This window comes from Dermacentor variabilis, chromosome 3 (genome assembly GCF_050947875.1).
Source record: "Dermacentor variabilis isolate Ectoservices chromosome 3, ASM5094787v1, whole genome shotgun sequence".
Lineage (NCBI taxonomy): Eukaryota > Metazoa > Arthropoda > Arachnida > Ixodida > Ixodidae > Dermacentor > Dermacentor variabilis.
The window spans coordinates 135,836,448-135,862,165 of NC_134570.1; the positions used below are offsets into that span (position 1 = coordinate 135,836,448).

General features: G+C 45.1%; 1 protein-coding gene across 1 annotated transcript in view; it reads left to right on the top strand.

Annotated features, from left to right (window-relative positions):
* The first annotated feature begins 12,550 nt into the window (after window positions 1–12,550).
* LOC142574777 (uncharacterized) overlaps window positions 12,551–25,718 on the top strand; it is a 51,306-nt gene continuing 38,138 nt past the window's right edge. The window contains exon 1 of the mRNA XM_075683791.1: window positions 12,551–12,638. Coding sequence (XP_075539906.1) covers window positions 12,551–12,638 — 88 coding nt within the window. The remainder of the gene's footprint in view (window positions 12,639–25,718) is intronic.

Below are 25,718 nucleotides of genomic sequence, written 5' to 3' on the forward strand. Positions count from 1 at the left end.
GTTCTAACAGCCCACTCCGCTGATGCTGTGGTTCTGGCACTCCACTGCAACCCATCGCTTCACGACATTGGTGATTTTGGGCGAACTACGATATGACCCACCCTGGCACCCTACCGGCCACGGGATACCTTCAGCCTGACGCTGCCTCACGCCCGCATCACGCCGCAGCGCTACAGCGTTGCCTGTCCACCAATTGCGCAAGCACACACAGGTTTGGGTCACCCAGGTCGAAGTTTCCTTCGAACTTCACTACACCACCTCGGACACTTCTCGGAGTCGCCACTTGCCAGGCTGTCTCTTAAGGCTATAACGGACAATAAGCGTCTGGCGTGTGTATTCCGTGCACACTCTTACAACTACGTCGCACGTGAAGTTTGTCATCATCATCATCATCATCATCATTATCATCATCACAATCATCATCCACAACAGCAGCAGCCTGGTTACTCCTACTGCGGCGCAAAGGCCTCTCGCATACTTCTCCAACTAACCCGGTGATGTACTAATTGTGGCCAAGTTGTCCCTGCAAACTTCTTAATCTCAGACGCCCATCTAACTTTCTGCCCCCCGTGCTACGCTTCGCTTCCCTTGGAATCCAGTCCGTAACCCTTAATGACCATCGGTTATCTTCCCTCCTCATTACATGTCCTGACCATGCCCATTGCTTTTTCTTGATTTCAACAAAGATATCATTAACTCACGTTTGTTCCCTCACCCAATCTGCTCTTTTCTTATCCCTTAACGTTAGACCCGTCATTCTTTTCTCCATAGCTGTCGTCCTCAATTTAAATAAAACCCCTTTCGTAAGCCTCCAGGTTTTTGCACCGTACATGAATACTGGTAAGACACAGCTGTTATACACTTTTCTCTTGAGGGATAATGGCAACCTGCTGTTCATGATCTGAGAATGCTTACCAAACGCACCCAAGCCCATTCTTATTCTTCTGGTTATTTCAGTATCATGATCCGGATCCGTGGTCACTACATGCCCCAAGTAGATGTATTCCATTACCACTTCCGGCACCTCGCTACCTATCTTAAACTGCTGTTCTCTTCCGAGACTGTTAAATATTACTTTATTTTTCTGCAGATTAATTTTTAGACCCACCCTTCTGCTTTGCCTCTCCAGGTCAGTGAGCGTGCAGTGCAATTAGTCCCCTCAGTTACTAAGAAAGGCAATATCATCCACCAATGCCAAGTTAATATGGTATTCTGCATTAACTCTTATCCCCAATTCTTCCCTATGCAGGTCTCTGAATACCCCTGTAAGCACGCTGTGCATAGCATTGGAGAGATCGTATCTCCCTGCCTGACGCCTTTATTTATTGGGATTTTGTTGCTTTCTTTATGGAGGACTACGGTGGCTGTAGAGCCGCTACAGATATCTGTCAGTATTTTTACATACGGCTCGTCTACAGCATGATTCCGTAATGCCTCCATGAATTATGAGGTTTCCACTGAAGCAAACGCTTTCTCGTAATCCATGAAAGCTATATATAAGGGTTGGTTATATTACGCACATTTCTCTATGCCCTGATTGATCGTGTGAATATCGTATATTGTTGAGTAGCCTGTAAGGAATCCTGCCTGGTCCTTTGGTTGACGGAAGTCTAACGTGTTGCTGATTCTATTTGCAATTACCTTAGTAAATACTTTGAAGGCAACGGACAGTAAGCTGATCGGTCTATAATTTTTCAACCCTTTGACATCCCCTTTCTTACGGACTAGGATTATGTTAGCGTTCCTCCAAGCTTTCGGTACGCTCGAAATCATGAGGCATTGCGTATGCCAGTTTCCCATCGGTGGCCAGTTTTTCTAGAAGAATCTGCCCACCATCCTGCAACAGATCTGTTGTTGCCTGATCCTACCCTTCTGCCTTCCCCCTTTGCATAGCTCCCTATGTTTCTTTACTTCTTCCAGCGTTACTTGTGAGATTTCAAATTCCTCTAGACTATTCTCTCTTGCATTACAGATGTGGGGGCCACCGGTGCTATACTACACTGCTGTAAATAAAGATAGAAGTGGTCAAAGAGACAACCAGGGGGCAAGAAATGCTGTGTGGCAGTCTTTGTGTGGCGGGTAACTTTGGCGGTCTGGTACGCGAATGACGTCAATTTGTTCATTGGCGTCTATAGCTGAAGTAAAATCATGAATAGTTTCTATGAGCTGAACTGAACAGAACTCTGAACTCAGGGCAGGCTGAATAGCGTAAAATGCTCCAAACGATCGAAAAGAAAAGTCTGTTCCTATTACAAAACCAAGAAACAAAGTGTTATGATTGCTTCGTCGTTTTGGTACAAAACGTGGGAAAATGACTTAGGAGGATACCTATCAAACCTACTCAAGGGTGTTTTTTTATATTACACGATATTTTAAAAATCACCTTAGGCGCATTAGAAAATCCAAGCCTTTCAACTTGATAACAAAAGGAAGCGCCCAATACTTCAACGAAACATTTCATGTATAATAAACTAATTAACTTAAGTTCACTAATTAACTAGTTACCGTTTAACTACATTACGACCGTGACTATATTGTAACATGCGAAATGTAGCTGGTGAGCTTGCAAGGCATATCCATTTGAAACGAAGTTTGAGGATGGCGCCCATTTGCAGATATGCGTCATCAAGCTTGGGGTAAAAATGCACTCTTCAACTTCCTTTACAATATATCCGTACTATGGATTCAAGCACGAAAGTAAATGGGATGTTAAGGTATATTGTCGCACACTTTGGGAATTATTCTCTCGGCATTGGTGTCATCCTGAAGATTTGTTTTAATGAGACACGCCTTGGGAACGCATAGGCTACTACCGCCAAATTATATTAAGGTGGCATAAAGTACTCATATAAAACTTATTTAGAGACTTTTTTTAATTAGTCAAATATTCATTTTCATTTTTCGTCAATTTATTGTTCGCTTCGTTGAGTAATCCAAGTCAACTACCTTAACTACGCTAGTGCACCAGGTGATATTCAAGAATTTTCTATAATATAATAAAATATACTCGACAATAACAATGCGTATATTTCAGTGACAATGAGGTCAGCGTTTCGGCGCTGTCTTTCGCTGTTGTCCAATCGTGCCTTGTTGAAGACAATACAGCTGAAAATAATAGGCCACTTGCTGTCACAATGGCGAACTTTTTACAGTTGTCCCTCTGTATTGCTGAACGAGTTCCAGCTATTTATTCTTGCTCGAACCAAAAATTATTTTTTTTTATTCCCGAAACGCCGTGCATCAATTCTGTATGAGACTCACAAACCCGCGCTGGAATTCTTGTGAACCGCCGCTTCTGCATCTCGGCTGTAATGTTCGTACTCTATATTTTGTCTGATGGCTTATAGCATGTCTTTCTTTATTATTTTGTTTTTCCTCTGCCCTTTCTTTTTTCTGCTTTTCCAGCACGAAGTCCAGGTGACCCTGTTAAGAGGCAATTGCCAGCAAACTTCTCTTTCTCAATGTGTGACGTTCGTGTGAGCAGACATAAATAATATTAACAATATTATTATAATAAAAATTATTATGCTAATCGTAGCAGCAATAATGCTGTCGTGCCGCTGTCGTGAATGACTGGCCCACCAAGTGAGTGCTGCTCTTTTCAGGAGCAGTGCTCGTCACCCGAAAGCTTCGTCGTCTGCGCAGCTGAATACTTCCTGCGGCAACACTCGTTGTTGCGTTACTGGGGAGGGCATGCTTCTCAGTGGCATGTGGAACTGGCCATAGCTAGCGCGTTCATAACCGGCTCAACTGATGTAGTCGCATATTCAGAAGAAGTATCAATGCGGCTTGCTACAGAGCTTTGATGGATGACCGCCATAATAGTGAGATAAAAAGGTACATAACTAGTTTCAAGCAAATGCGCCAATAAAGAAAGCGCAAATGTACTGGCAGTGCTTTGTATATACTTCGTGGCTACGTTGAAAACTTAGTGTTGCTTACAGACTTAGATGAAGGTTAACGTCTGCCTTTGCGTCTTCATCTGCAAGCTTCACTACGTTTTCAGCGTGAACCGATTACGGCTTGCTGTGTTCGTCCTATATACTTCTAAACTTAATGCATGACGCGCCTAAAGCGAGAATAGCAAGCAACCTGTTTTGCTTGCACTTCTATGGTTCTCTGTTTAATGCTGTTGGATCTTAAGTTCTACGCAAACATAATGTCCTTAGCAGTAACCGTGGTCATGGAGCAGATGACCACTACGCACGTACTATTCTCCCCATAAGCACTGGGAGAGGTGAATTTGCGACCTAGGAGCTAGATATTGCTGTACAGATGGTGCGCATCTTCGCAATGGTGTCGCAAATGTCAATGTCATCATTAACTGTGACTTTTGCATCCAAGTGAGTCAGGATAATTGGATCGTGTCCAAAGATAATTTAAAAAAGCTATCATACATACTAAAATACTTGGACGTCTTCAAGTGAGCGACCTTTATGATACACTTGACGCTTTATTTTAATTTTGGTGCTGTTCTGGCAGCAGACCGGACGTTGGGTGTGCTTGCGAATTTCCTTTTTACTTCGTGGCTTTTGCAGATTGTCAGTGCGATCAGTCGATCTCTTCCGCAAGTATGGCTCGCGCTCAGTATGGCACTGTACATCATCTGCGTGACGTCTCAAGGTTTGCAGCTAGCGTTACAAACACTTTAAGGAAAAAGCAGCAAAATAAAAGACGCACATAGGAAACATACGAGAACTGAGGAAAGAGGCTGTATGTTTCTTGTGTGAGCTTTTTTTAGCTGGTTTTTTTTTTCCTAAATAAATGCACCAACTAGCCGAACAACATGTTTTACTAGTTACGACAACAATGCTACAAGCTGGCTGGGCAGACAGCTAATTTTTCAATACTCCCATTGACCACTTCTTCGCATGAGCTCAAGTAGAACCTGCTGCAAATAAGTTGCTGATCTGCCGGAATGACATTACATTCGATGACCAAATTCGGGGCACTTTCCGTGTGCCCCTCATATGTGTTTATCGATAAGCGGAAGCAATCCCACCCAATGAATTCATACCATCTTGCGAGGTTTTCGCCTCCTGCCTGTCTGCACTTACTATAAAGCGCGCACGGACAATGGTTTGGTTAAACGTGAGTACGCAACACGATTTAAATCTGTATTCTCACGAACTTGCATTCAACGAGATCGCTGATGAACACTTTAGGGGCTAGTGTTATTGTGTTCTCCTTTGAATGACGATTGCGGATGAGCATGCGAAAACATATCGCATCAAACTACTGTCGTGTCGTAGTGGCAGCGAAGTACCGTGTTAATATGAGAGATAAACTTCTAAGAGTTTCCAGTCACTGAAGAACAGCCACCGCGAGAAATTTGACAATGTTCGCTTGTCGTTACAGCTATTGTTCAACAAAGCCGAAATGGAATTAGAGATGCAAGGCTGAGGAAACATTATTCATTTTAGAATAATTATCATAATCCTTATTAAATAATCGCGATTATTCCGTTCCTCAACTCGGGACTTGAGCGGGAGTATCTGAATGCGAGCACAACTTGTCTTCTGCATGCGCAAGCAATGTCATCCTCGTTAGCCACAGCTATGACTGTTGTGACCTCCTCTGAACGCACGTGGAAACAACACCACGCTCAAAGATTTAGATACACAAAAACCGGTACAAGTCGCGTAATAACAAACACATGGTGCCCAATGTAACTTTTATGCCGAAGCTTGGGGCCGAATCTGGGTACCGGTATTTAGGAACCTTCTTTTTTTTGTTTACCTTTGCCATTTGGCAAGAGTGCCGTCGGGAAAGCTGAGGTGGCCTGTTGACGACTCGGTAATTAAAACGAATGCTACCATATTTGGCCTAGTGGAAACGACAGATAACTCCAAACGCAGACTCGAGATCCTAAGTGTTACTTCAATAAATATATAAAAAAATAAAAAATAAATAAAAACGCGTGAACGCACGAACACGTACAGGAAAATCCGCAATGAAAGGCTGCGGGCCAACCTCTGGTGCGAGAGCGAGTTTTAATGACAGCCATATCACTGGCTGATGATAATGATGATGCTGACGATGACGACATTGCTGACTGTTCGTCGCCCTCCGCTAACCCGCCGTGGTTGCGTAGTAGCTGTGAGGTTGGGCTGCTAAGCACGAGATAGCGGGATATAATCCTGGCCTTTTCGATGTGGGCGCAATGCGAAAACACCCGTGTACTTAGACTTAGGTGCACGTTAAAGAACCTCTGGTACTCCAAACTATTCATGAGTCCCCCACGACGGCGTTCGTCATAATGAGATAATGGTTTTGGCCGATAAAACCCCGTAACTTAATTTTCTTTCGTGCGACGCGCACCGTCATCGGCACCATTACGCGTAATCCTCCACTTCGAAGCAGAAGCGAATAGCACTTCCAGAGCGACAGCCAGTGATCATAACCTAATATTTATGTCACTAATTTACCTGGTACTCGCATTATTCTCTGTACGCATGAGAAAAGATCCCCCAAAGTTCGCCATTTTCTCGACTCGCGGTTCTAGCAAGTATCTTTGTAGCGTTACAGCTGCGACATTAATTATCATTGGACATGAATAAGGGCGTTTGCACGTCACTTTACCTATGTTGCTGCCGGCGTGGAATGTACTAGGGTAGATGACTCAGAATACGAAATATGTTGATAGAACTGACAACCGGGTTAGTTGGTAATGATTCGCTACAAGACGGTAGCGCATTAGAAGAAGACAACAAAAATTAGTCAGACCCAACGAACGTGTTAGAATCTTTGTGAAGCGAAGCTTAGTCAGGCAGGTAATGAAAAGCTATACGTCTGCATCCTCGCGTACTCGTACTACGCAGTCTGAGAAATCATATGTAGGGTTGTGCTGCATCGTTTTTTTTCCCTATTTGTCTTAAATGTACATATTGACAACGGTCCCCTGTTGTCGGTGTGTGCCCAAATATAGGAGTCATATTCATCTCAAAACGTTAATATGCAAAACAGCGTGTGTGTGTGTGTGTGTGTGTGTGTGTGTGTGTGTGTGTGTGTGTGTGTGTGTGTGTGTGTGTGTGTGTGTGTGTGTGTGTGTGTGTGTGTGTGTGTGTGTGTTTGCTTGTGTGTGTATGACACCCTTCCTAAGCATAATGAAACAACCTCGGTGCCACTCGGAGGGTGCTAGCAATGTAAGCGCCCTACTCAAAGGGTGTAGTATTGCAACATGATGGATAAATGGTGTGGAAAAGGGAATTAGTCCGAAAGGGGTGTACGCCTTAAGCCCTTCAGCGCCTTAAGCGTGCCAACCGAAAGCTTACCGACATGATTGCAATGAATGTAGCGTCGGACCATAAGAATCGCACGAGATTCTACCATTTATGACGTACGCTTTCAACACTGCGAGACACGAGACGACTTTTCTTTTGTATGCACGCGCACCTCGTTGCACTCTAGACCCCGTACTCTCTTTGTCGACTACTGACAGTCATTCTATAGCTGAAACACTCTCGAGTCGAATAGGCTCGTAGGCCAGTTAATCTGCGTACGCTAGATGCGGACAATACATCAAAGGCAAGATACGACAGCCGCCACCGCCTGGTTACCTATGCCGTTGGCGACTTGGTCTGGTTGTGGAGCCCAGTACGAAAATGCGGTCTGTGCACACAGCTTTTGGCACACTAGTGTTGCCCTTTCCTGGCACTCGACCGCCTCAGTGCGGTGAACTATAGCATAGTGCGCTTCACCACCAACGGCCGGCGTTCTGCCCGGGCTAAAACAACGCATGTCGCCAGGCTCAAGCGATGCACCCAGCACGCGGCCACCTGACTCGCCCAGCGGGGTTTGTCTAAGCGAGGAGCTTTGTAATCGCGCGTTATTACGTGCGAAGCCGGAGGGAAGGAGAGACAGAAGAGGAGGAAGAAGGATACTTTGTTTTTCGGACTGGCCGCCTCGTCCTATCCAACGCCTTCGCGCCGAGCCTTCTGAATAAATGTCTCATACTTTGTAACAGTATCATCAGAGCCTAAATGGCTGCAGCTGCTTAGGACTGGGCAAACATTCCGTAGGTTAGAGTTCACAGCTTTCTAAATTAGATCAACATATTGGAAGTCATACTAGAAATTTCTTTAGTTATTCACGCACTTGGGTGACGCTGCGAATGATGGATAAAATATGTGCAAATATATGACGCACAATAATCTCCAGATGAGTAATCAGTGCACGTATTAAATTTTCTGCAGTTCCTAATCCTGAATCTCCTGCATCACATTCCGGCTGCAGTAAGTACTGTTCTTAAAGACAGCGCGACTGTGTTATATGCACGTTACGGAAATGTGGTTGCGGATTACATGCAATTAAGTTTTTAATTAACTTTTATTAAGAGCCATTATCATTGTAATGGCACCGACATGAAACTCTCGTAGGCATACATGTTAGAGGGGACGAGAACTCTTCGCTTGATTGGATTGGCATCAGTATGTTCAGATTGCGTTTCTCTTCTAGCTATGATTACATGGACGCGACGACTCTCCCAAAGCGCTTCAAGGCGTGGGTTACTGCAAACGTTGGTCTTAAGTGTTTGTGCGCGAGCAAAGACCACCGAAATATTGCTGCTACACCAGAGTAAACAGTTTAAAAGGAAGTCTTTAAATACTCCCCCAAGATGTATTTTCATAATGAGAAAGTTCTCACGGGTAGCTCCTGAAGTTTTCTGCTGCAGAAACATGTTGCTTGATATAAGGGTTTCCGATCAAACCGTCGCAGCGGTCATACTAAAGCTAAACTTTCCTTATCTATTCCTCTCATTTTTCGTGTGCTGGCTGGAGGCTGCTGTCTGGCGCAGTTGGCACGTACCATATATATATATATATATATATATATATATACATATATATATATATATATATATATATATATATATATATATATATATATATATATATATATATATATATATATATATATGCAGACGAACACAGCACATACTGGAAAGTGAGAGGTGGCCCGGAGCCTGAGGTAGGGAACATGAGCGTGATTGCACGTTCTGACACAAACACTCCTTCGCCATCATGAAGTCGTCGTCCTTCCGTCGTCATCATATGGACGCTTTCATTTCACTGTCATTATTCCTTCGTTGCCATGGCATTGTCATCGTTCCCCCATCCTAACTATGCCATCGATCCTCAGTGCGCTGTTTTTGCCTTCATTCCGTCACTATCATCGCGCCGTCGTCAGCGAGGTAAAAGCCAGCCAGAGAGAGCTTGAAGATGGTCAGGAAGGGCTTGAGACCGGGCAAAAGCAGCTTGAAGAAACGGTGTCAGTCTGATTAGATCAACTGTCAGCTCTCGAAGCAAAGGCGAGTGGTTCTATAGCATTTCTGGACAGGACGAACGTCCAAAACCTTGTACGCAAGGCTGTTCTTGATGAAAGTAATCATATTCGGACGCGCCTTGGCGAATTTGAAGATCAGTCTCGAAGACATAATATTTTATGGTGTTGATGATGCAGCAGATGAAACATGGGCGCAGTCTGAGCAGAAGAGATGTACGTGCCTTCTGAGCTCCTTTTCTCTGGAACTGCCCTATGAAGGCAACGCAAGGACACATCGCCTCGGAGCTTTCGTTTCAAGCAAATGTCGACCTATCGCTGTTAAGTTCGCGTCGTTCAAACTTAATGATAGCATTTCGACTCTGAGATCAAAACTGAACAACGCTGCCGTGTCTATACAGAAGGACATTTGTAGAGCAACTAGACCCGCGCGAAGAAAGCTCATGCGCTATGGTATTGCAAGTGACCACAAATATAATTTGCAGTACAACAGGCTGTGCGGTAACAATGAATTTTATGTTTATTCTGTCAACACTGATGCCGTATGCGAAGTAGAGCCACCAAATGCGCGCGCCTCTGAATATGTCGCGTCAACTTCGGCTATATCAACTCCATTTTCCGGTTCGGCATAGTAACATTTGACCGCTCAGGTACTACGTAGTCCTGATTACTCGATTCTTTTTACTAATATCAGGAGCATTTTCAGTAAGTGTGCTTCACTCTCATCTTCAGCCGACGCGTGCCTTGCCGATGTGATTATCCTGACTGAGACGTGGTTGTCCGAATAAGTTCATTCCCGGGAACTTTTCGCACGTGAAAGAAATTATAACAATATTTCCCGTAACACTATTCCCTTCCCCGTAACTATTCCCCGTAACAATATTTCCCTTCCCGTAACAATATTTACACATGTAATCGGAGCGAGCGTGTAGGTGGCGGCGTTCTGATTGCCGTATCGGATGAAACTGCTTTCTGTAACATGCTTGTGAACGCTTCACAGTAATTTGTTTGCACTTGTATTCGTTTGAACCACAAGGACGTTGTATTTTCCGCATGTTACCTAACAACCAGCTCGCAGACTTCCTTCTACGACAACCTGCATGACGTCATAAATATGGTCCATTATAAGTTTCCGAGGGCTCCTCATAACGTCTTTAGTGATTTCAACCTTGCCGCAATTCCATGGGACAGACCCTCATTTCATGTATTACCTGCTTCATCTGAACGTTCTGCATTCATTAACTTGTGTTTCACGTTCAACCTTGTACAAATCATAAAACAACCGACCCGTGTTGCCCAGACAACTGCTAGTATACTCGATCTTGTGCTAACCACTTCACCCGTAATCATATCTGAAGTTAGCTTTCTTCAGGGCCTTAGTCACCACAATGCAATTCATCTAAATGTGCCATCACACTCGCCTTACTCTTCAAGGCGATATAAGTTACTAAGAACCTAGAAAAAGGGCGATTTTCAAGGCATTAATGCAGAGTTAGAGTGCTTCACTGGCACCTTCTTCCCGCAGTTCTGGACGTGTCCCATCCATGATAACTGGCGCGTATTTAAAGCGAAAGTGAACGAACTAGCCAGTAAATTCATTCCCTTCATCACGTAAATTCTTCTATACAAGCGCCCTGGTTTGATGTATCGCTTAAGCGCCTACTAAACAAGAAAAAAACGCATCTCTAGGCAACTAAATCGTGAACCAATTGCTAATGAGTGGCACCATTATCTCACTCTTGTGTCACAGTGCGAGCAGGCCTTACAGTGCGCGAAGAATATTTTTTTATTACGACACTCTGCCGCATTGGCTTGCTTCGAGTCCACAAAAATTTTGGAACGTAATCGATACGTGCAATTATTGAGAGTGACCAAATATACGCACAATCTGCCACGTGTGTCAGTGTCCCGTCAGTTGTCCTGACGGATAAAGAAATTAGTCATCTCCTGAGGAGTACAGTGCCGGACACACCAGTACTTGAAGTCCTTCGTCCCAAAAAGTGCATCGGACTGGAATCACCTGCCCTCCTTTGTCGTTACCCTCAATGGTCCTGAGAAATTTAAGGATGCTGTTCATAGTTATCTGCTGTAACCTTCCCTCTTCTTGTGCGTTGTTATTGTATTTTTCTCACTCCTCTCTGTAACGCCTGACCGGTCCTAAGAGTAATAAAATGAGATGAAATGAAATGAAGTGAAAGGTACCGCACCACTGGACAAGGCTGTCATCTCCGCTTAGAAAGGTAACCTGGCAAACCTTCAGAAGTCCTCGGAATGGCATCTGCCTTAAGTTTAGCTAACTCTCGTTGCTACAACCAGGCAACGTAGAGCTCAGCAGACTGCTGTGCAGAGTGTACCACAAGCCGATGCTGACCGTCGAAGCCGGGCGGGCAATTCAGATGATTCTCGTGAAAACGACGGGAACAGACTTCGCCGCGCAGGCCCTCTAGTGCGTGCTGCCGAAAATATAGCTCCTAAGGAGCCGCTTTTCCAGCTTACGCTGTGACTGTACTGCTTGTGCTGCACGGGCCTGTGGCTTTTCTTCACATATGCGAACGAGTTTCTAGTGAAAAGTGAAGAAGAGACACTCTCCTCGAGAAATGGCTTACTTGCCTCGTGGGTTTACGTTCTTAGGGAAACGAGGGAAAGCTATTCTTTGTATGGGACCCTGAAAACGGACCGACACAGAGGCGCAGAACAAACATCAGTACTCTCGTTCCTTGCATCGTCTAACAGCTAATTTCTTTTCCGGAAACAAGTACTCCTATTAAACAGTTCCTTTCTTCGCATTCATGTATATGTATTTGCGCAGCCATTATGACAGTGGATGCGGGAGGAAAAGAGAGAGGGAAGACATGAGTCTAGATCCGTCGCCTGCATAATGGAAGGTGCAGCGTACCTACAGTCGCCATTCAAGTATGTTACCTCCAGTTACTGTAGGAGCGTTTTACTCGGTAGTGGCAATTACTGTGGAGCCTCTTTACTACGCCTTACTTATAGTGTCGGTACTGTTTTAAGTAGTGAAAGATACTCATGAAATCAACCATTTGCGCTTCTGGTTGCGCGCTTCTTATGGCGCCACTTACTGTTTAATTGCTTTATTTTATTGTTTTGTTAGTCAGGAACGTGGACACTGAGATTTGCTTGGTAACAATACGACTTATTAGGCATTCAAGAAACTGTTTCACGTATGTGGAATTGGAAAGCAATTATGAACGGTTTCTCTATAATGAACCTACATACGCCATACCTTTACTTCATTTCTAGCAAAATGCATCATCCATGGATACTTGCCATGCACATTCTACGTGATTACATTTTGCTTGTGGTCATAACGTCGCCAGGTTCCCTAGGAAACGGTGAGTTTTCTGTGGCTGTTCATGTGAGCACTATAATAGTGCTTCCCCATTTTTCTAGTGCTACAGAAATACCTTTCATGTGCATCTCTTTCAATTAAGTCCAGGAGTTCTACGGGTCTAAACCGAGATATGATTCTGAGACAAACGGTACTGGGAGACCCTCGATTATTTTTGACCTCCTGGTGTTTTTAAAGATGCAGCCGATTCAAGGTGTACATGGGCTTTTATGCAATCCCGCCCTGTTTAAATGCGGCCGCCGTTGCCGGGATTTGATCTGGCGCCTTCGGGTTTAGCCCCGCAACGCAAAGCCACTACGACGCCACGGCGTGTAGTTACTTTCTACCTTTCATTATTGGCCTAGAGATAGGCGAGATAAATAGTAGGTAGGCATATGTAGTATATTACACATGGTGCATTTTATTATAAAATATGTGAATTAACATTGATAGTGCAGAGCACGTCAAGAAAACTAGCGGCTGCCCCGATTACACTTTTGAGAAACTTCCAGGCCTTTCTCTACAAAGGGAAACAAACATCTATGCTAGCAAAGATACAATCAAGCTGCTGTTTTAAGGATAAAAGTATGTAACTTTCTTTATTGCTAACGTCACTAACTGAAATTACATTAGAAGCGCTTCACGGTTCCCTAAATTGAACAAGGTATGAAAGGATGAAGTACATTCTAGAAACTTCCTTTGGCGTTCCAAAGAAAAAGTGAGTTTTTGAAAGGTAGGGAACGAATGCCGCACATATATAGAGGTTTGAGGGCACCCATTATAACTGTTCGCTCAGCGCCATCAATAAACAAAAAAGAGGGAAGTTCGTTGAGTACCTTTTTTTATTTATCGGTCAGTAAATCACCGTGCGGACCCTTTCAAATTTCGTTAAAGTGAAAAAATGAAATAGAACAGCTCAAAACGTGACGTCCTCAGGCAACATCGTGACGCCGGTGCCTAAAAGGCATACTTTCTTGGAAAACCTACTAGAAGGAAGTCTGGCGCTAGAGACTACAGCCCCTGTAAGTTCAAACACATTCAAATGATGCGTAGCGCACAGATTTGCATAAAATTTGCAATTCAAACTTCAAATACCTTTACGGCGTTGCATATTCAACATATTCAATAAAGCTTTGGATGAACAATGCATTCATCTGCAATGATTAAATGTAAGTGTTATTGTGTACTGAGACTTCCTGCCTTCATGAAATTAGGAACATATAACTGTTTGGAAATTCGCAAGAATAAAGACCGATGAGTGATGGGACAAGAATGCAAGCAGTCGCAAGCGCGAGGATTATTTAAATGCACGTAGTAACCATCATTCCCAAGGTTGATGAACGTCTGCTGTGACAAGGCTCCTAGTAACATTAATCAACAACTCTACATGGAAACTGTCTTTCGTGGAGGCGACTGCGGGCACGCTCGGGATAGTATCACAGGAGTAAGAAGTCAAGTAAAGCCACTGCGCAGATCCAGGAGCGGAGCATGGATTTATGAAAGGGATTGCGACGTTATTTATGGTGAGGAAGGGCCACTAACTCATTCACCCGATGCCCCAGTAGGAAAGCTTTTGAATTTGTCATAGGGTGGCCCAACAGCAATATAGGCTTCCTTACTTGGGCAATGAACACTTAGGACGCAGTTTGGGACGCAGGGACAAATTCAGAAACCTACTAATGCTTCTACCAGTTTCACAACTTGCGTGAAATGCCCTTCATCCATTATTAAGGCCATGTATCGATCATGCAATGAAATGTTTTCCTAAGGCTTCCTTCAGCCATGCTCCCATTTTTCGTAATGAAATGAACGAGGGCATCCGTCATGAGTCTGAAACGTCCGCAGCCAGAAAAATAAAGGAAGTTCGTCAAGAGAGAGAGAGGGAGAAATAACTTTTATTTATATAGCCAGCAGATAGGGGGGGGAGGCGACCCCGCCTAGATGGCGGCCAGAAGCCCTTGAGCTCTAGCGGCAAACTCGGCCTGCTGGACGGCCAAAAGTTGGTCTTCGGGGCCCGAGCTGAGCAACACGGTCTCCCACTGCTTCCGATCCTTAATTTTCTGGCCCTGTCGGAGCGCCCGAGGGCAGGCCCCGATAATGTGATCCAGGTCCGCCCTTTTCGACGAAATTTACATTTGGCCAAATATTGGTCTGGGTAATAATGATTATAAGTCAACGGATTTGGATATGTATTTGTTTGAAGGAGGCGGCATGCCACCGCCTGCTGCTTATTAAGTGACGGGTGTGCGGGGGGGAAACGTCCCCTCCCCAGTCTGTAATAGTTAGTTATCTCCCCGTAGCCAACCATCCGGTCCCCTGCCAGCCGCAGCCGCGGCGCCCCGATGGCTCGGCTTGTGAGTCCTCGAGCCACGGTGTCGACCGCCTCATTGCCGGGGAGGGAGGAGTGCGCAGGCGCCCAGATGATATGGACAACCCGCTGACCGCGGAAGTTTGCCAGGATACGTTGCGATTCCGGTGAAATGCGCCCCTTTGCGTAATTTAAAATGGCGGTTTTAGAATCACTGACTATTGTCGTGGCCAGTTTGTAAGCCATTGCGAGAGCAATGGCCGATTCCTGAGCCGCCTCGGCTCTGTTGGTGTTAATAGATCCACTGGCCTTAAGGTCACCTTCCGAGTTCACTGCAACGATAGACATATTCTGATTAGTCGTGTACTCTGCCGTGTCGACGTACACCACGTCCTGAAGGCGTTGGAATCTCCTCTGTATAGCCCTTGCCCTTTCCTCCCGCCTTTCCATGTCGTGTTCGGGATGCATGTTTTTGGGTAGCGGTGGGATAATAAGCTGCTTCCTTATGTCGTGGGGAATGTCTACTTTAGTGCCATACTGTGATCCGTATGTTACTCTAAGCTTGTTAAGTATTTGTCTGCCAGTAGGTGTTTGTGTGAGTCTTTCGTATTGCGCTACCGTATGGGCTTCTATGAGTTCTTTGAGTGTGTTGTGGCTACCTAAGGCTAGGAGCATGTCATATCATGTCATTCGATGTGTTTATCAGCAAACCTATGGCTTGTTTGAATGACAGTACAATGATGCCTTCGATTTTTGTCTTTTCTGCTACTTGGAGATTTAGGTAAGGGGTTACATATACTATGCGGCTAATGATAAAAGCCTGGACTAGCCGTACCAGATTGTTCTCTTTCATCCCATAATGGCGATTAGCTATTCTCTTAATTAGTCTCATTGTTTGTTGTGCGCTGTTTTCTAGTATTCTGATTGTTTCCCCGTTATGACCGTTCGCTAATACGTGGAGTCCAAGGACACTAATGCTGTCGACAATAGGTATTTGGTGGCCATTTACAAAAAGCGTGATGCTTGGTTTATCGCGTAGAACTCTTACGGCCCCTACGTGTCGGCTGGTATAGAAGTAATTCTGATTTTTCCGGCGAGCATCTCAATCACGACATATTTCTCAACCGCATGCATGGCTGTTTGGAGAATTTTCTCAATCTGCCCATCACTTCCACCTGTTACCCAGAGGGTGATATCGTCGGCGTACAGGCTATGCTGCAATCCTTCTATATTTTCTAATTCTGCTGGAAGGCCATTCATAGCTACATTGAAAAGAAAGGGAGATAAGACTGATCCTGGTGGTGTGCCCCGGCTTCCGAGTTTTATCTCTTTCGATTTCACTTCACCGATTGTGATTTTCGCAATACGGTATTAGAGAAAGTCTTTAACATACGCATGGGTTCGTTGCCCCACTCCTAGGCCTTGTAAGTTTTCTAATATAGCCCTGTGGGTGATACTATCAAAGGCCTTCGTAAGATCAAGACCAATGATAGCTTTGGTATCTAGTGTTTGAGGTCCCGCGTCTATTATTTGGTGTTTTATTTGCAACATAATGCCTTGTGTAGACAGTTTTGGTCTAAAGCCGATCATGGTGTGCGGGAAAAGGCCATTATCGTCCATGTAATTAGTTAGATCTGTGAGGGTGACGTGCTCCATGAGCTTGCCAGCACACGACGTTAACGATATAGGCCTGAGATTCTTAAGTTGAAGCGTCTTTCCCGGCTTTGGAATTATTAACATCTGGGGTGCTATGCAGGATGCGCCGAGTTTCTCGTTCACCCGAGTTTTACCCGAGTTTGCTCGACGGCAGTCAGTGAACGGAGATAGCGCGGAACGCGCAAAAACTACAGGCAAGAAATTATGTAGACAAAAAGCCGCGTATGACAACATGAGCGCACCCTGCGCGGCACGCTGCTTCCACGTTTCAAGTGCAGAAGGCTGCACAACGAAGCGCGCCAGCGCCGCGTATTGTTATCAACGGATTATCGCAACTTAGCAATACTGTGACTGTGCCGCTGTCTGTCTGCACACTTGCCGTGAGCCGCTTGCCACGCCTTTCCCGGGCGCGTCAAGGGCGTGGCTCCTCTTTCGGCGATATCTTTCTATCCTCGATCGAATGCGAACAGGGTACATGCGGCGCATTCTTGCACCTACGCTTTCGCTCAAACGAATACGTTAAAATACAACAAATAAAATAACGAACATTTTTATTTCTTTAAGTGTCTGTTTTTTGTTTTGAATGCTAGAAATTTGTGATGACAAACGGAGATCGAGCAAATTATTAAATTTTGCACTTCTTGCCGCGAGTGGCGACAGTGAGGCGAAAGCTTAGAAGCGGATACATGGAAGCGGGTCGCACGCACGAGGCAGTTCATACGGTGAGAAGTCGCCTAGGGGCGCTACAGTGCTATTCTCAATAATGTCAGTGATCACCGCTCTTTCTCTATTAGGGGAATAGAAACGCAGCGCCGTTGTACGGCTGTTCATCGCAGGCGCCTTAAGGCCTCCACTTTACCAACTAAAAACGACATACTAGTCATAAATACGGGAGCAACGGCTGTCAATGCAAAATGGCGGTCCGTAGTGCCCGTAGTGCCGCAGTTTAGTGAAAATGTACCAGTTTATCTTTGTGCGCGAAGCCTTGGCGATGCATTGCGAAGAAGTGCGTGCTTCCCATCGACACAATTCATCGCTTGTCATCGCTTGCCCAGTGAAAGTGCCTCTGAGCGCATGTACGTACGCAGTAGTTGAGTGTTTTGTGCGCACCAAGGTGCTTGCGGATTACTTATGCTGGAGCCAGCAGCGATCGCAGAAGGATATTGTAACGACACCGCAGCAATCGCATTTTGGCAGGTGAGGGCTCTTGTGTGCGGTTATGAAATGAGACTTCGAACTGAGGAAGGTGTTGGAACTGTTGAGTGCGCAGTGCTTGTGATGAAGAAATGCCATTGCACTGGGTCTAGAAGAGCGAGCGATTCTCGGACGCTGATCGTGTTTACGACGTTGTGGCTCCGATACATCACCGATGACAGAGCAGCCATCTCAAACGTCTGCTGCGATACGCACTCCTCAGCATCGTCGTCACCCTCGGCACATCGACGCCTTGCAAGCAGCTACAGTGACGTGCCGATAATTGGTTACTGTGCGCTACGTCGCCACAATGCAGGCAATGAAACCGTGCTGTGGGGCCCTCTCAGCCCGAGAAGATATATGCATGAGCCAGCGACAGTCAACGCTTTGTTTTTGATAGTAGTGCGCAGTACATCACCGATGACAGTGTGTTGTGCGTGTTTTATGTCGGTGGTGAATATTGTTGATGCCTCTCAGCTCGGCACCGCGTCGCTGTTGCCGAAAGATAAGTTGGGCGTGGCCCAACCGTGGTGGGTGCGCGCACAAGAGTTACGTGCCTCGCGCGGGGCGTGACCTCTGGCTTTGATTGACAGGCGAACTCGTGCTAAACTCGTACATCGCGAAACCCCCTCCGAGTTCAACTCGGGAACATGGCGGCGGCAGCAGCAGCCTGTGTTATTGCAGCCAGCGGCAGCAAGCGTCAGTATGACCGTCTGGACCCGTTCGCGTGCATGACCGCCGTGGAGTTTCAGCGTCATTTTGGCCTGTCGAAGACATCAGTGTGCTGGCTGTGTGACGAGCTAGGCGAAGACCCTCGTCTGTGGAGACAGCGTGGCGGGCTTCATTCGCTCACCGTTGAAGAGCAAGTCCTCTGCGCCCTCCGTTTTTACGGGACTGGGAGTTTTCAGGGAAGCGTCGGCGCCGAGCGTTACATTGGACGTCATCAAACTACTGTGAGCCTCTGTGTCAGCGATGTCTGATGCGCTTATTGATGCGGCAGTGCTGAAGCGGTGGCTGGCTTTCCCGAAGACTGCGGCTGAGCGGGCATTTATAGAAGAACGCTTCTTACTTCGCGGAAACATTACGAACGTAGTCGGGTATGCCGACGGAACGTACGTAGGAATTAAGGTGCATTGAATGTCAGCGTTACTGTGATTAGCATTGAAGCAATGTCTAGACGCACCATATTGCCAAATTTGTCACTTCTGTGTAGCCGATTTAAATTTTGTTACCGACGTCACACATGCGGCAGCCTATGATACTGACTTTTTCGCTGGTTGCTGACACTTTACCGATTGTTCTACTTGTCTATCAGGGTGCCTTCCATATGGCACACTTTTTGGGGAAGGAGGTTAATGAAGTATAAATAGATAAATGGATATCACAAATTGTGTGAAGTACCCTGTGAATGCTAATCTCACAAAGAACTTGGGGTTTTTTATGAGATTACTTAGTACGTAGCACAAATTACTTGGTATGCATAATTCTGAATTTTGGTCATGCGTCATGTATCGGCCGCACTATGAAACAGCAAGGCATTGCACAATTCGTTGCAGTGCGAGATGTGGATGTCGCGCCAAGCCTGTTGTGCCTATGCATTTACGGCAAAATGAAAATGCATTGAGAATCTTAGTGTGCTGGCTTGCATGAAAAAAATACTTCACAGTGTTTGCTGTGTTCACTGTTGGTGCATGTGCCAATGGTTCAGCGTATTTTCTTTTGGGGGGGGGGGGGGGTCAGCGTTATTCTGTATGGACAAATCCTATATATTTTCGTCTCATAATGGGGCTCTAATTCTTCAGCAGTAGAACAATGCAGATCCAATGCTCTGCAGAACTCAGTGTGCGTGAAGATGTGAACCACAAAGGCAAAGTTACATATCAGGCGAAATGTGGTGCAGATGCCAATGAAAAGTGGGTCTTTAACCCACCATGATAAAAATAAAGATCGCAGAGCGAATAGACCTTTTGTACAGCTTTATAGCAATGATTACACAAACTGTGACATGCTCAAACGTCTAAAAGCTTGCCGCAATGCCAAAGTAGGATGAGCGATATGCAGCATATTTTGGCATTGAACATGTCTTGTAAAGGCTATTTTTATTGTAAGCCTCACGCCTCGCTATCGCGCCTTTCCCTCCGGCACTCCCTTTACTGAAACGCAGCACTGTCTTTCTATTGGTGTCATGATGATGATGGTAACGGCAGCAGTAAGGCTGGTTATTGCTTGCCCCTTTGATTCTTGCGAGTTTAGTCGTACAGAATATGGCACGTGCATACACCTGTGCAGAAAAATTTTATGCTTGTGGTGATTTATTGGAGAGTTAATTCGTGTTGGCACATATCAAAGATGTGCGCCATTGTGGCTTAATAACTAGATCATTGGTGAGGTTGAAGACTCATTGTATCAGTATAGAAGCTTCAAGCTGAATTGTACCACAATTCGACGGGACACAAAGAAGAGAAATACACACAGCAGAACGCTCTGCTGTGTGTGTTGCTCTTCTTTGTGTGCCGTCGAATTGTTGCACGATCCAACTTCAAATAGAGCATTGGGCCTCTTTGGTGCAGGACCGAGGAAGGGAAATACACACAGCAGAACGCTCTGCTGTGTGTGTTACTCTTCTTTGTGTGCCGTCAAATTGTTGCGCGATCCAACTTCAAATAGAGCATTGGGCCTCTTTGGTGCAGGACCGAGGAAGTGTGAGCTATTCGACACCATGCCAGTGCCTTGCCACACAATTATGGAAGTCTGAAGGTTTGCAAACAAAGCTTTGCTTTCAAATCCACCTGCTCATGTAGTACAAGCGCTAATTGATAGAACCAACATACAAAAATAATGGTGAAATGAATGGCCTTTGAAAATTTGTATGTTGACACTATGACATAATAGGTGCTACAGCGAACTCGACAATTGTACTGGACAGAGCACTTTGTTTCCTATGTGAAGCACATGCTTTCATTACATGCTGTGCAGATAACCAAGCTCAGTTTGTTTTAATGAGGTACACAACATTCACTGTAATCTGTTTTTTGATTCTAAAGTGCCAAACACCACCTCTTTTTCAAGGATGTCATGGGAATATTTGGCGAGAACTGTTTACAGCCCCTCATAATGGAAGTGTGGCCGGCCAGCTTTACTTGGGTGCCTTTATAGATTTCTGTTCCTGATCATTGTGTGCTATCAAGTTTCTAAAGTCTGTGCAACCAGTGCAAGGCATTACGTGATTCTATAGTCGGATACAACTTTAGGAGGCCGCAGAATCTGCACTTCAACGGCAGGTAAACACAAGCCTGCACCAATGGGCACACACACTACACTGACGTTGTGCCGCTGGACGCACTAATACCCGCTCATTGGAGAGGGACTATTTCTTTAGACGTGGAGGCAATCGGCTGCTGCGCTTTGGTCATCTGGGTGGGGCCTCTCCTCTCTTGTGAAATTGTATCCGACTAGAGGATGCCGCTTTTCATACAACACAAAAGGACAAAGTGTACAATTATTTGGCCTATGAAATGGATACATCACAAGTGAGCTATGCATGGGCTTAAGCTGTGTGAAAATTAGTACATGCAAATATATGACATTGTTAAAGAATATGTGGTATTGAACATGCATGTAATGGCATGTTTAAATCGGGGAGTGTTGCATTCATGTGCACAGTCTATAGGTGATAGCATTATTAAGGTCATGCAGTTTCCTGTCGTTTCATTGCGAAATACACACACCGTTCATGTTGTGGCTAATCAACACCCACTGTATTCTTGCACATAGAAAGAACAAACAGCACAATGACGTATATGCTGCATTAGTGTCTTTTTCATTTAGACGGTCCAGGTTTTTACGTGTTTGCCCATTTTGAAGAGACATCAAGTGCATGTTACAAGTGTCCCAATATGCACAGCACAATGTTTACTGCAATAATTTTATTCATGTTCTTGAATAATAAACAAAATAATAAACTGAAAGCTCCTTTATAACGTGTGTTCTGGGGGCTCGACTGGAAAGCAGTGAGTGCACTGATCCTACTGTTGCAGAGCAGCCCTCTGGACAGCAGAGCACGTGCCTGGCGCTCGCCTACTGCCACCAGGCGGTTGAGTGCCTCCAGCAACAGAATGTTTTGCTGCAAAAAAAGTGGATTGTTGGAATGAATCAACCGCATATAAATTATTATTTATAAATAAAAATGCTCATTGCACTATGGGTACTAACTGCCCTTAACTGTGGAGGCCTTTAGTGTATGCATAATAAAACAATTTGTCGGGACAACATTGCTTTATTTTTCATAACGGGTTGTTTTTTTCAGAGCCAATTGTAATGTTTATTAGTGTGCCAACAGCTGAGGTGTCCTCGAACCTTCACGAGTCTCTACTGTCAGCACCACAAAACCTATTTTTGTTCGATGCAAAATCAATGGCGCTCCCTACAATCCCGTCGTATGCGAGCTGATTGCATCCTATGCATACAAACATCATATTTTTGTCCCGTTACGTAATTTTCTACCATCCTCGGCTGCAGGTGTCTCTCCTTGACATCCATTCTGTCACGCTTATGTAATCACCTGTTATAAGTTGGCAACAAGTGATTGAAGCATGGCCTGCCCACCGATTCCATTTTTTTTCTTAATCTCAACTAGCATATCAGTTGCCATGGTTTACTACGCCACTGTCTTCCTGCCTTAATGCTATCTCCAACAATTTTTGTTACTTCGCTTTCTGCACAGTCCTCGACTTCTCAAATTTCTTTGTTAACCTCCAGGTTTATGTCCCATATTGCATAACCGGTAGAATGCAATGATTCTAAACATTTTTCAAGGATATCGGTAACGTGGCGATCACGATGCGGGAATGCCTCCCATGTGCTGTTCAACCCATGAAATTTTTGTATAAGTTTCCTGCTTTATATCAGTACCTGCTATTTATATTTTACCTGGATAACATACTCTTCCATAGATTCTGCGGGCTGAATGTCACAGATGAATTTCTGTTATATCACTAAGTTAGTGAAGGTTACCTTTATCTTTTCGATATTTTCGCGGGCCCACGTATATCTAAAAGCACAAACACTCTTATGCTCTCAATGCCTTTTTTAAACTGCTGGACATTTAGTTCGTTACTACGAAAGTGACTTAATCCGTGCACTATTATTATGCTAAATATGAAACAGTAGAAATATACTTATCCGCAGTTTGTCGATGCCTCCGTCACTGTGTTGGTTGCGAGATCCATCGTCGGCACCACCTCCTTGTCGCATCGTAGCTATATCGGCTGCCTTCCTTTTGCACACACTATGCAATATTCGTGACGCTCGCAGTCACGCAGAGTGGAGGAACTCAGCGCACTCACAGAAGCAGCACCGAATAAGTTGTTTGTTCAGGATTGTGCCGTGAACAGTAGGTACGCGTTGCGATCTGTAAAATCGCCTAAGCTATTCGCAGTCTTTCGGGGTGCACGGAAAGATTGCTCACGGAAGAACAGAACTATCCAAGAAATAGTGGTCATTGTCGAGCCTGATCAGTACGTCGCGCACTGCAAGCTCGTTGTACGAGTTTGTTTACACTGGGCCTCTTCGATGTTTAGCCGCCATGCTCGCCCGATGAATGTATGTGATGACGCCACCACAGCGTTCCCTCGTGGTATAAAGCGAAGCGTACTAAATTACAAATTAGTTGAATACACATTCAGTGTACATCTTGTAAGCTTTAAAATGCTTTTAAACCACGTCAAACTAACTAATAATAGTGTATTAAATGCATTTGTTTTATAACTCGCTTGTGCGTGTAATGCACTCGGTGGAACGACAAACAAGTGAAAGAAGGCGCGACCATGCACCGACGGTATGATCACGTGAGCCCCAGTTTGTCGACCGCCCAGAAGGCAACGCCCAAGGAATGATAGCCACCCAGAGTGAATCTAGATAAACCAATGAAACTGGAGGCTTGTCGAAAGATAAACTGTGTCTCGGTACCATTTGTGCTTTCATCTTGGGGTGTCGCCAGAGCTCGTGAAGATCCCGAGTTTCGCCAAACTCGGCGCATCCTGCATAGCACCCCTGGGCGGTTTTCCATTGTCGGGGAATATTACCCTGTTCCCAACAGTTGTTAATATACCTGGTGAGGGTCGAGATATATCCATCATCGAGATTTCTCAGGATCTTGTTGATGATTCCATCCGGGCTTGGCGTTGATTTCGTGTTGAGCCTGATGAGCTCCGATGAAACTTCAGCCTCAGTTATGGGGCTGTCAAGATCCAGGTTTTCCTTACCAGTATACTGATGTTTTTGTTCTTTCATTGTATTGCCTAAGTATAGCCTTTGTAGTTCCTGTAAAAGTTCTTCTTCCGTGCCTTTATATCTGTGAATTATTTTGTGCAGGCAGTGTCGTTGTGTAGACTTGCTGTTTTCCGGGTCTAAAAGATAACGCAGGAGATTCCAGGTTTTAGGTAGCCCTATCTGTCTCTCCATGGCATTGCACGTGGCCTCCAAATTTTGACGGCTTAATCTATTCGCATAGTCCTGTATTTCCTTATTGAGCATGTCGATTTTCCTTCCCAGGTTTCTATTAAGTGTTTGCTTTTTCCACTGTTTCTGCATGCTGCTTTTTGCCTCCCACATATGTAGGAGTTTGCTGTCCGCCTCCTCTGTCCCTGCTTTTTCCGGAATAGTCTTAGTGGCTCGTTTCACACTTTGATGAAGTTTTCTAGTGCAAATCTCTATGTCATGTATGACTTCATCACCTTCCTCCTCCCGGATTTTGCGGAAGGAGTCCCATTCGACTATCGTTATTTTCCTGCCTTTCTGTCTTGATGGGACCGCGTGTACAGTTGTTGTTGTTGCTACAATGAAGTGATCACTACCCAGATTTTCTTGCGTGTTTATCCATTTTGCATCAGGTGTGTTCTTTGTAAAAGTTAGGTTTGGTGTGGTATCATTGCTCACACTGTTACCCATTCTTGTGGGCGCCTGTGGATCCGTTACGAGAGTAAGACCTTCCTGCTGAGCTTCTAACCATAGATTACGACGCTTGATGTTCTCCAAACGGTATCCGCAAGCCGTGTGGGGCGCATTAAAGTCCCCTACATTTACCATTGGATGTCTTTCTGCTAAATTTAAGGATTTACGAAAAAGCGGGCGGAATCGCATATTGTGTCGAGTGCTACTGTATACATTTAGGATGAAAAGCCTTCCTTCTCCCTTGCGCGTGGGAATGATTTCAATCAGGACGTGGTCTACACCGGTCACGCCAGTGTTGTGTTCTATGACCGTAAGGTTTCTACGTACGAGAGTTGTAACGGACGCCTTCTCGTCAGAAGCACCGTATTCTTTGTAACCGGATAATTTAGTCAGTGCCCCTGTTTCTTACAGAGTGATGACGTCTGGGGCCTCCTTGCTACTTATGAACTGCTGTAGATGTCCCCGTTTCTGGCGATACCCGCGACAGTTCCATTGCCATATTATGTATTTATTACGCGGAGCCACGTTTAATTGTTTGATTCTCCCCGGTGACTTTACTGGTTTCTGTCACTACGGGTCGATGATATGGTTTCGTCGTCGCTTTTACCGGTCCCACTCCCTCGGGCCTCAAGTCTTGTTGCGCGCTTTCAACAACTGTTAATCGGGTTTCAATGACTTGTATTCTTTGTAGAATTTCCACGAACTGGTACCTGTAACCCGGCGAATTGTTGTTGTGGCGTCTTAGTCAACTCCACAAGCATTCCCTCTACTTGATTTTCTAACTGCGTTGAGATGCTGCTTTGCGCGTCTGGCGCGTCTTCAGCTTTTCTTTTCTGGGGAGGCGCAGCTGTGATTTGTGCGAGAGCGGGCGTTGACTCGCGGGTAGGCGTCTGTGCCGTACTGGCGGTAGGCGTGTGACTTGGCTCGTGTGTCCTATTCTGCTGAAGCCTTGCGTTTTCTTGCCTTAATTGTTGA